General features: G+C 35.5%; 1 protein-coding gene across 1 annotated transcript; it reads right to left on the minus strand.

The window, feature by feature from the left end:
• Positions 1-3,810: 3,810 nt before the first annotated feature.
• LOC107783774 (protein YIP4b-like) lies at positions 3,811-11,463 on the minus strand. The gene is made up of 3 exons (XM_075236849.1): positions 10,843-11,463; positions 4,563-4,637; positions 3,811-4,180 (listed from the first exon to the last, which is right to left on the minus strand). Exons 1-3 carry the CDS (start codon positions 11,329-11,331, stop codon positions 3,920-3,922), a joined length of 825 nt encoding a protein of 274 aa, XP_075092950.1. The 5' UTR covers positions 11,332-11,463; the 3' UTR covers positions 3,811-3,919.
• Between the last annotated feature and the right edge of the window lie 939 nt (positions 11,464-12,402).

Consider the following 12,402-nt stretch of genomic DNA (forward strand, 5'->3'; position numbering starts at 1 on the left):
AAAAAAAAAGACAATGAATACAATGAAATACATGAAAATACATTAAAATATATTAACAGAAAATCAAGTTGCTCAGCCCCAAACTCTATCGTCTTGGTTCAAGAACAAACCCTAATTCCCAGCGAATCCGCCATTCACCGAAAGCCGGTAGTGAGAAACCAACCGGATTAAAAGAGCTAATGATTTTGAAAGAATCAAAATAGGACCATCGGGATTTTGAAAGAATTAATATGTCCGCAGGTGCATTCTTAAACAACTCCTTAGGCATCAAAACCTTATTGATAGTAAAAATAGCCAGCGGTTGTTCATCAATTAGAGTTCCGGCTGAAATTCCATCAATTGAGATACATATGTCGGCGGCTGGCTGCTATTGGTTACACATCTGCATAAATCTAATACACTGATTGACTGATTGTTTGCTGTGGTGACCAGGAAAGCATCAGCCATAGATTATACAGTACATAGGACATGGACCGCATTGAAAACAGGAAGTAGGTTTCTCCTTTGACGTTATTTTTATTTCTTGCCATTGGGGTAAAACCTCGGCGGCGGCTGCTATTGGTTACAAACCAATCGGATTAAATATTCCATAGATTTTAAACCGGCTGAAGCAGAGAGTGAACCTGCTCTGAAGTGGGATTTGCACAAATTCGATGGAAGGAGGATGAGATCAGAAATTTTAATGGGATGGGAAAGAGAATGAGATTTATCAAAGTAGAGAGAGAAAAAAAAAGTGTAACTGATTAGCGTATTTAGTGGCTTAGGCTAGGAGGTAACCAAAATTAAATATTTTGTTATAAACCTTAAAAGGTATCTATAGAATATAATTTTTTTAAATGGTATTTATTTAAAATAAATAAGGTGTTTACCTTTGCTATACGAGGTAAAAATTCTAAAATTAAACAAGCTCTAGCAACATGAAAGGCCAAAGTTAGAGAGGAATTATCACTTTATGCTCATTAACCTCAAAGTTTTTACCCTTTTATACTCAACCCCAAAGAATTTACTTTACCTGCCTATGCGGTACAGACTATTTATCCGGCCTACCCAATTTTCTTTTCCTTTTTAATTTTTCTAAACAAGCATAGTCCCACACTCAAATGTTCTCTTCCTCTTTGAAAAACACTCATAGTTTAGTCTTTTTAGTGGATGATGAAAATCCAGTACAAACCCATGTATTTTTCCAATTTTTTTTAGAATTTTCTATATAAATTTTAAAAGACAAGTTTTCATATTATTTTACATGAGTTTCACTCAAAAACCATTTTTCTATATTAGTATATCTTAAATTTCTCTTTTCATATCAGTACTATATTTTTCGAAAGCTTTCTTTTTTGTGAATTTATTTATATTTCTGAACCCATGTATTGTTATGGTTATATATTAAGCTCCAGAATCAAATTTTTTGTGTGTATTTGAAGACCCACCATTGTTGAGTTTGAAGCTCCTAAATTTAAAATTTTATTTTGAAGATTTGATGTTTAATTCGAAGTGAGTGCTGTAAAATATTACTTATAATACCTTCAGGAAGTTCATAATAAAATTTGGTCGCATTTGGAGCTAGATTGAGGTACTTCAGAACGAATTTTTCAGCTTAAATTTGAAGAAGAATATAGTTACCCAATAGTATACTATTACAGTATACAATATACTATAAGAGTATACAGTTATACTGCAACAGTATATCGTACTAATATATAATATACTGTACTGGTATACCATAATAATATGCAATATACTGTAAAAATATACTGGAATATTATACAATATACTACAATAGTATACTTCGGCTGCTATTTATTAAATCACCTGGATACTATTGTGGAAAGCTAAAATCACAGTGATAGTACGTATTTTATTGCTGATAATTAAAAAAAATTAAAATTGTCCACCAATGAAGAAGCTTTGATTTGAGAATTAAAAGCTTAATATAATTATTTGGATTTTGAATTTGGATGAGTATTATTTAAGCTTGTTAAAAATGCTTGTAAGGATTAATATTGAAGTTTAAGTTCATTTGGAATTGTTTTGAAGTGGCTTGGTGGTTCCACAAAATTTAAAAAATTAATAACCTTGATCAAATAGATAATTGTCGAGCCTCTCAACAATTAGGTTGCGATTTCGAAGAGTCATTGGCCATGTAAAGCTTGATTCGTCTTTTTGATAGTAATGCTGAACATTCTTTTTGCAAAGAAGTGTTTAAGTTAAGTGGAATTGGGGATGAGTAAGGTTCGTTAAATGGTTTGAAATAGGTAGAAGCGGGTAAATATTTTAGGTTGTGAGGGTAAATTTATCCCTTTATGTATGTTCTTTTTCGAGTTTCAATTTGAAATTCCAACCAAAACCTACTCGAATATTCACCAAATTCTCTCAAAATTGAGTTATAAACTCCAAAGGATATTTTCAAGCATTGGCAACAACACTCAATCCAAACAAATAATAATTTCGCAAAATTTGATTTTCAAATTCAAAGCTTCGAATTTTTTAGTGGCTGTCAGTGAAATTTTTAATGAGTTAACAGGGTTTCTAATTCAATTTGATCGCTTTTGCTTTGGAAGTTAAAGGAAAGTTTTTGGCAGTAGAACTAGCGTCCTGCAGAAAATCCGAGACCAGATTTTTCCTATGAGAAGCACAACCTCTTCGTTTCCTGTACAGCTAGTCTCTTCGCAATCTAATGTTCCTTCTATACATGGCTCCCAGAACCCCTCTATCCTTTACAACATTGTTTTGAGGTCCATAAGGAGGCTGAATAAGGAGACTGGTACTGGTTTGCGAGTTTGATACAATATATATTAAGATTCTAGTGGGGAAGAAAGCAGATTCTCACTAATTTGTATATAATTTATTATTTTTACATGAGAATATAATTAAGTAGTAACATCTAGGGGTAAATAAATTAATAATTTAGTATAGCTAGGTGTGTGGTAGGCATAAGTTGTGAGTTTGAATCTTTACCTGTGAACCCTAGAGGAACATGCTTATCATCCATTGAGTTTTATAACTAGGGCAAGAAACGGGTTTCTTCGTTGTCTAAAAAAAGCATAGCGATGGAGAAAAACTCAATATTTACTGTTAAAGCAATATCTATGGTTTTCAGGATGGCAGGTGGAATTCCTCGCAGTTATCAGCGTGTTCAAGTAAGTGGAATGTAGAAAGAATAAGTACCGGGCGTTGTAAATCCATCGAGCACCAACTTCTTTTCACAAGCAAGTAGCTTTATTTTTGTTCAAAAGAGAAGCTTGCTCACGACAACGACAACGACAACGACGATGAGTGAGCAACTAGATCCAAACCCAGTTCAAATTTGCAAGCACACGAAAACTCTAAATAAAAATCATGATCCGAACAAAAATCATTGGAGAAGCAAAAAATGAAATTAGAAACAAAAGAGATAGAAATATCGAGAAATTATGCTGCACGCTTGTATTCGTTGAAGTGTTGCAACTATAAATACTGGTTTATGATTCTATATAGACTTTGATACCCTTCTATTATTCAATGAAAAAAGTAGAAAATGCTTCCCTTTACCTCTTTAATCATGACTGCCTGGAGATAATCAACTAGGGAAAAAAGAAGTTGACACATTGCACTAACGACACTAGTACATAACCATAGTGCTCAAAGGCATTAACATCCATGAAATACAGAGACCATTAATACATCTCTTTGTCAAGGCATACCGATAACATCTCTCTTTTACAGTGAAGACTGTATTTCATGCTTACAAGATAACACCAGACATAGCAAGATGTATATGACATTTCTCGGACAGCAGTACAAAGTGTGAAATATCAGAGGCAGTCCCAAAAATATCAACAAAATTTCTTGAGGTAATCAAAATATCCAACACATTATATCCCCACTTCAATGTACTTCTATTAAGCTGGATACAACTTTAATATAATAGGTATGACTGACATCAATCAATGGCAATAATGAGAAATCCAACAGATACATACATGAGAACTACAGGATACAGGGCAAGAGCTTTCCTCCTAGGGTTCACAGCTGTACTCATGAAGGGGTATGCAGCCCAAGAGCTCCAAGCTAGTGCAACACATACCACAACCACCTTCAAGATCACATTGTCCTTTAGCATGCAAATAAGGGCACCAACATCAAGTGGGAATAGACAGTAACCCAGCAGACTGAGACTTTGGAAAAAGATTATATGACCGCCCTGCAGATCAAAATCGTTAATCCATCTGAAGTAAAGAAACATCATTTACATTATTTCCATAACTCCATATCCTTTAGAATTGTTTTAAAAAAAAAAACTGCTACTTGTTGTATAAGACTACGAACTGGGTTCCTTTTCTCACAAGTGCCTATAGAATGGTTTTCCTTTTCTGACAGGTGCCTACGGACTTGTGTTCCTTGGGACTAATTAGCTATCCTTTCCCCTATCCATTAAATATGTCATATCTCTTTGCATCGTTATCATGTCTACTAACTGCCTAAAAATCATTAAACATACCCAACTTTAGGGTGTTTCATTTTCTTTTGTTATTCTCTTTTTGCCCTTATTCTTATAGATGGATGGGTTGAGAAAGAGTCATTACCAGCAACAGGACATTCAATGTCAGAACGACAGCACCAGCGGCCAGCAGAGCGAATGCAACAGCAAAAACTTCAGACTGGAAGAAAATTTAAGGAAAAATGAATCTGTTAGTCAGGACTCCACCTGTCAATCATAGCGAGTCTGTAAATCACTCAAAACAATGGGCAACTAAATATCAATTCATCAATCATACAAGCCTCTGTCCAAGCTAACTTGGTTCAGTTATATAATAATGCAAGCTATTTCCAGTCAGCTACATAACTACATGCACCTACATGAAGTATAAAAGAACTAGAAAAATAGAAGGCGCGCCCAGAACAAGACAGCTGTGTCATGTTTGGGCAAGATTCAGACTGACCCAATTATTAACAGTTACACAAAATGATCTCAGATTATACATTCAATTAAATGTGTATAAGATAACTAAAGTATATAGACAAAAAGTCTTTCCTCTTGACACTTGACAACCTCTTAATGGTTTATCCTTGGGCCCACAGAAGCATTGTTGTCAAGCTAGATAGGTAACTTCTCACCATGTCATATAACAGACGACTAGTAACAGCAGAAAAAATGAAAGGCAAAAACAACTGAAGGTTCACTTAGACATGACTAAGAACTATCAACATTGACATGCGGAATAACTAAGGCAGTGTACATGAGACCCAATGTGGACAGGCCCTTTCCCTAACCCCCCACATAACGGGAGTTTAGCGCATCGCAGTGTTATTAAAAGCACACACTTCTCGCTTAAAGCGCAGAAGCGAGGCAAGTCGAGGGACCTGCGCTTTTCTGCCCTAAAGCGCGATGCTACTAAATAAGCGTATGCTTCACCCTAAAAAGCGAGAAGCGAGGCAATAAAAAAACCCGCAGAAAAGCTCGCTTAAGCGAGGTCCAGCGGCAGCCTAGGGTTTTTAAAAAAGAAAATTGCAAATACACTTACGCACACTACTTCCACACATCTGCTTCTCTGATGCAAGCGACGGCTACACCTTCGACGACTTCTCTTCTGCTCTTCGAGTAAGTTTCTCTTCTTCTCTTCTTTTCCTTCAGTTCTTTCTTCTCTTCTCTTCCTCTTCTGATTTTCTCTGCTTGTTCACTGTTCGACTCCTTTTTCTCTTCTTCTTTTCTAATTTTTTCGTTTTTATTTCTCTGTTCTGCCCTATTTTATGCTCGTGTTCTATTTTTTTATTTCTGCTGCTCACTGTTCACTATTCGACTCCTCTCCTCTGTTCTCTTCTTCTTTTCTATTTTTTTTAGAACACATTTCTCTGTTTAGCCCTGTTTTCTAATTTATGCTTGTGCTCTATTTTTTTAAAATTTCTGCTATTTTCCTCTGTTCTCTGATCAGCCCACTGTTCACTGTTTAACAGTTCGTTTTTTTTTTTCGTTGTTGATTGTAGTAAATTCAATCTTATTATTCAATGGCATGCAGCCAAAAAAAAGATCCAGCTTGGGCGTATGGAGTTGCAATTGGCAGTAGCACAAGAGTGCAATGTATCTTTTGTCAAAATATATATAACGGTGGAATACATCATCACAAGAGACATCTAATTGATGGTTTTAGAGATGTCAAAGAATGTTCAAGTGTTCCGGATTCTGTTAAGGAAGAGATTAGAGAGTATGCTGCGAAAAAAATGAGTTAAAAAATCCAATGAACCATGGAGCATCGATTAATCTTCTTGATGAAGATAGTCAAATGGATGAGGATGACCTTGAAGTCAATGATATATCAATGAGGCCACCTCCCTCAAAATCTCAAAGAAAGAAATCAACAAGTGGAAGTGGATCATCCACCGGTAGCAATGTGAAAGGTCCTCTTAATCTTAATTTCTCGCAAAAACCAAATGAAAAGAGAAAAGGTGAAGTTGTTGACTTAAATTCTTGTAGGAAGAGTTTAAAGGAGCACGTTGTAGATGCTTTTGCTAGGTAGATGTATGATGCGGGGCTCCCTTTTAATTGTGTAAATTACTCCTATATTTTTGGTGAATTCATTGAGGCCGTAGGCCAATATGGCCTAGGAATGAAGCCCTCTACCTATCACGAAGTAAGAGTTCCTTATCTAAAAAAGGAGGCGGAGAAGAAAAACAAGATTGCCGAGGAGCATAAGGTGCAATGAAAAACTTATGGATGTTCCATTATAATGGATAAATGGACAGCAAAAAATGAAAGAATGATCATTAATGTTTTGGTGAATTCTCCGAAAGGTAGTGTGTTTCTTGAATCTTATGATGCTAGTGACTCTTCAACCGATTCCAATAAAATGTACAACTTGTTTGAGAAGACAATATTGAAAGTTGGAAAGGAAAATGTTGTTCAAGTTGTTGCTGATAACGCAAGTGAGAATAAAAAAGCGGGTGATATGTTGAAAGGAGTTTTCCCCAATATTTTTTGGACTCCTTGTGCTGCACATTGTATCAACTTAATGTTTGGTGACATTTCAAGTTAGCCCCACATTCTGCAAGTGAACAAGTGGTTTTAATTTTCTATTTTAACCTTCATGTTAATTGTTTATACTTATTATGAAATTTGATTTCCTACAGTTTTTGCTAAGGCAGTCAAGATACATTCTTACATAGTCGGAGGCCGTTGTTGTTGAACATGATGAGGAGATACACAAACCAAAGAAATTTGGTGAAACTGGCTAAGACAAGATTTGCAACAGCTATTATGACTTTTCATAGTTTTTACTTGCAAACGAAAAATTTGCGAACCGTGTTCATGTCAACCTAATGGAGTGAGAGTATCTATGCAAAGGAAGCTCTTGGGAAAGAAGTTGCGAGATATATCGTTGGTCCATATTTTTGGAGTGACACTGTTCAAGCACTTAAAGTTGGTAATCCTTTGGTTACTGTACTTCGTTTGGTGGATGGGGAGAGAAAACCACCAATGGGATACATTTATGAAGCCATGGAAGGGCTAAAGAAGCTATTGAGAAGGCATTTGATCATGACCAGAGGAAATACGGAAAAGTTTTTGAAATTGTTGATGAAAGGTGGACGGATCAGCTTCATCCCAGCATATCTTATTTAGCTATGTTTAACTTTTGTGTTACATCCAAAAAACTCTTTATTGAAAAATAGAAAGCGAAAAAACCTCTAGACCTTAGATGAAAGAAAGCTACAACAAACTCTACATGATTGGTTACTATCCGAAGTCCGAACTATAGATCCAAGCACACCAACACTATAAATTTATATGTTCCCATTTTTATTTTGGATCGTGGAATCAAAAATTTCACAAATTCAAAAAGGAATCAAGGAGATTTACAGCTATAGGAACTATGTCTTTACTAATAAATTTTTTATCAAGTTGGTGATGGACGCATCTGGCAGGAGAAATGATACAAGGATGTTATGTTGCATCATTATAATTTGTGGTTAACAATTTCGAACGTTGATAGACAAACATTTCAAATATTCGTTTGAGGTTGGTAGTGGGGACTGTGCTCATGTGGGCAGTTCGTGATTGAAAAAACGAATCCGCCAGAGCATTTCGTCAACTTATTAAAAAGGAATTAGGCTTCGAATAATAATACACTAGTCTGTAATACCTCAAACAACAACTATTTTTGGCTAAGATCATCTTATGAGACTTCTATGTGAGAGAGGGCAACACATAGGCCTCACTTTTCTCAGGCTAGGTCTTCCACAAGAAAATGAAGAGATAGTTGATACTCATTTATTCAATGTGAGTGGGGTTCTTGTCAAGGTGATGCACAGAGCGCTAAAGAACTTCCATTGATGTGAATTTTTAGTTGTGGCGGCAGACTTCAGATATTCAGCATGACATATGGATGGCGCTAGAGAAATTTAGTTACTTCAGACATGCACAACCCTTTTGTTTGGTGGTATGGAAGTTTTTGATGGACCATTTTGCCTAACAAGTCTTTCGAGCTGTTTGCAAATGGATGACACTTTTCCTTTTGTTCCTCCAGCACTTGTAATCTTCAAAGCATTATTTTGTACTTCAGACATGATTGGTTGAGTCTAAAGGTACTTCGTTGGTGCCAGAGTAAATGAGAATTGCACATATTATACATCAGAAATATAAGAATGCACGTGCATGGTCACAAAAAGAAATCCATCTAAAACACGTCCAACAAACATGCCAAATCCAGATATCATGCTTTTACTTGCATAAAAGTTCGTAAGGAAATCCATAGCACTTACGTTTGCTTCTAGACTATACAACACATACTTAACAGACACCAAAGTAAAAACAACAATAGGAAGACGAAAGAAAGAAGAACCAAAAGGAAGTACAAAACATTGATTATTGAGAATGGAAAATAGCAATATTGCAAAATAGCACAAACATCTTCCAGTGATCCCCCTCTACTTTACTTTCACAAAGGAAAAATAAAAGTTCAGGCGTCTAGATAGATCATCCATAATGCGGAAACAAATATATTTTACCTACATGTCTGTTGGTAGGTTTCCATTTAACTTTTAACATCTCTATGGAAGGTTTCCCCAGAAATGCTCACCAAGACAACTGTAACGCAAGTAAATAAAGACGAAAAACCTATACATCAATCTAATAAATTTTAATACTCCTTTAGTTCTAATTTATGTCACTGTTTCTACTTTTGGACTTTTCTAAATCTAGTAACCATTCCAATGGTAACATTATTTTTACAGCTTTAAAAGAGTTTAAAATTCATTTGACTATGCAAAATGTAGAACTTTGATGTAAGTTTCACCAAAAAAATAAGTTTTCAACCATAATATTAATATTTTTTATCGCTAATGTTATACATAGAGTTAATAACATCATACACTCTGAGTCTACTCAATCACGGTCATATAAATTAGGGAGAAGGGTCAAATTTGCCCTCGAACTATGCGAAATAGAACAAATCTTCCCTCCATTAATAGTTAGAGTCAAATGTGCCTACGCTGTTTCAAAATGGGCTAGATTTGCCTTGATTTCAAACAGCGGAAGCTTAGGACATCGTGATGCCACATGTCTCACATTAAGTCAGAATTGTTTTAAACGAAGGACAAATTTGAATCTTTCGCATAGATTAGGGCCAAAGTTGACCCTCCTCCCTTTTGAATTTTGTGGAATAGTGTGTCCAATAATAGTTTGAAATGTGAAGAAATAAAAATTTAAATCTTAGTGCAGACAAATAGCCTATTTGGCCAAACTCTTTTCTTTGGCCAAAAGTGTTTTTTTTTAGCTGAAAGAATTTTTTTTCAAAGTTTGACCAAGCTTTTAGAAGAAAAAAAAAATGCTTTGAGTAGAAGTAGAAACAGTTTTTGAGAAACAAAAAAAAGTAGTTTCTCCCCGAAAGTACTTTTTGAAAAGCACTTCTCAAAAAAAAAAATATACTTAGAAGCATTTTCTAAAAGCTTGGCCAAACACTAATTGTTGCTCAAAAGTGTTTTTCAGATTGATTAGCGAAACGAAAACTGCTTCTCACCAAAAATACTTTTTTTGAAAAGCACTTTTTAAATTTAGCTGATTTTAGAAGCATGGCTAAACATGCTATAACATAAAGTAATACTCTCTTTACTACAATGGGCAAAGGGTCAAAATTTCCAACTATGCGAAATAGAACAGATTTGCCCCCGTTAATAGTTGGGGTCAAATGTACCCTTCCCGCTAACAAAATGGGCTATGTTTGCCCTTACTTTCAAATGGAGGAAGCGTAGCACCTCATGATGCCTCGTGTCCCACAATTAAGTCATAATTTTTTTTTTTAAATAAAGGGAAAATTTGCACCTTTCGCATAGTTCAGGGGAGCTTTTGGTCCTTCTCCCAATTAAAAATAATATCTAATCAAACATCATATTCTTAATAATCAAGCACTCGAAAGGAGGTAGTGTTGTTAGCCTAACTTTTCCATCTCTTATAGAAATTTAATGATATCTTGTAATCCATGCAGACTTTTAATGACAAGTAGACATTGTGGAAGAAAAAGATCCGTATAGGCGATACCAACTAATTGGGATTGGCATAGTCATATTTGGGGCATAGTCATGTTGGCAAGCTTACATTAGTCGGAGTGTTATACTAATAGACATTTTGCAACTGCTTCCAGAGTTAGAGAAGCAAAATGATAGAAACGAGTCAAAATGGAACCAAAGAATTACATAACCGACCCAACTAGCTTGCGATTGAGAATGTAGTTGTTGATCAAAATTTATTGATTCTATTTACGACATTTACACAATTCAATACTCTCTAGCACAACACACATGTAAGTTGGAGTTAACACGGAATTTAACCCTAAACCGTATTTATATATAAGAGAATTGAGAATGCAGTTCAGTTACCTTTTTAACAGAAGCAGACCAGGACAAAGTGAGACCAAGGAAGACAATGAAGAAGAAAGGACCCCAGAGATCCCAATCCCGAAGCGCTTTCCCCGGATCTTCTCTATAGGGGTTAGGGAAAACCACCAACTTCAAATTGCTAACAATTCTGGAGAGATCTCTTTTGACGGTGTCCCAAACGGGCTCGGTAAGCGTATTGGGCGGAGATCCGAATCCCGTAGCGGCTATATTGGACTGTCCTGCTGATGAAGGAAGCGGAGGCGGAGCGGGAACGGTCGGCTTCTGATTGTCGGTTTTGGTAGTAGGGGGGGGTGGAGGGCGGAGATTGGAAGGCATGAAAGGAGAAGAAGAAACAGGGATGGCAGCACGAGGAGGAGAAGGAGGGCGAGCTGGAAGGACAGTAGAAGGATGGGAATAGATGAGGTTTTCGATTTCATCAATGTCCGATTGGGACGTCGAGTTAAGAGGTATTGTGTCTCCTTGTGACATTTTTTGTCAGATTTGCAGATTCTGAGAGGAGAAATGCAACAGATTCAGGCAATGGAGTGGGGAATGGGGAAAAGTGTGATCGGAGACGGGGGAAGACGGAGTTGGGTGTTGGAGTCTGGCTGAGTTGTAAATGCAGGGAAATGTGAATGTTAGTATAAGTGCCTTTTTAATTTTTTATACTATTTACAAAAAGAAGGAAATAAGGTATGAAAAACGATGACATTGGACCTATGACAAAATAGAAACTAGATACAAATTAAACTACGGAAAAAGGGTCATATTTATCGCTATACTCTTTAAAAATGGTTATATTTGTCCTTCGTTATACTTTTTTGATATATTTATCCTTATCATTATACTTTATGATCATATTTATCCCTGTACTCTTCAAAGAGGGTTACATTTGTCCTTCGTCGTACTTTTTGACATATTTATCCTTACACTTATACTTTAGGATCATATTTGTCGCTCATCCATTAAATCCCCATGTCCCACCTTTGTTTTCCTACATGGTGCCTATGTGGATTTCTTTTTCCTCCAATTTAAATATGGTCAACTATTTAAGATAATTTAATCCGCCCACCCAATTTAAATATGGTCACCTATTTAAGATAATGTTCTTTTTCAGCTCCATATTTTTCGAATAGCAGCGACAACATATTGGCAAACAAGAACTTTGAACTCAAAATCACTAATCTGATGCAACTTACAATTATTGCAGTAACCAAATTAAATTACGAGAAGTTGCACAACAATGGAATTAATGACAAATGTCCGTGCTTAAAATAGAGCATTGTCAGAAGCCTAATATTGTCTAGTTTCCTCAAACATATTTTTTCTCGAAAAGAAAATATTGCTCCCTCCTCTCATTTTATATGAAAGAATTCGATTACAAGGGTCAAAACATCTAGTTTTTTTTTTGTGATTTGGGTATATAATTTTCATGTTTTTCAAAAATAAAATAAAATTACATATTTAAAAAAGTATATCTAAATAATTCAACTTTTTGGATGGCAGAGTCATGATTTAAAGTTTATGGTTTCTGATCTTGCTCATAGCTCATTTTAGTTA

The sequence above is a fragment of the Nicotiana tabacum genome, chromosome 18, assembly GCF_000715075.1.
Source record: "Nicotiana tabacum cultivar K326 chromosome 18, ASM71507v2, whole genome shotgun sequence".
NCBI classification, from domain to species: domain Eukaryota; kingdom Viridiplantae; phylum Streptophyta; class Magnoliopsida; order Solanales; family Solanaceae; genus Nicotiana; species Nicotiana tabacum.

What these genes read in the sequence shown, in the direction of transcription:
- LOC107783774 (XM_075236849.1), bottom strand. Translation starts at nt 11,331, where the DNA reads ATGTCACAAGGAGACACAATACCTCTTAACTCGACGTCCCAATCGGAC. An exon ending in GGTCTGCTTCTGTTAAAAAG is followed by an intron (nt 4,638 to 10,842) that starts GTAACTGAACTG and finishes ATTTTCTTCCAG; the next exon opens with TCTGAAGTTTTTGCTGTTGC. An exon ending in CATTGAATGTCCTGTTGCTG is followed by an intron (nt 4,181 to 4,562) that starts GTAATGACTCTT and finishes TTTGATCTGCAG; the next exon opens with GGCGGTCATATAATCTTTTT.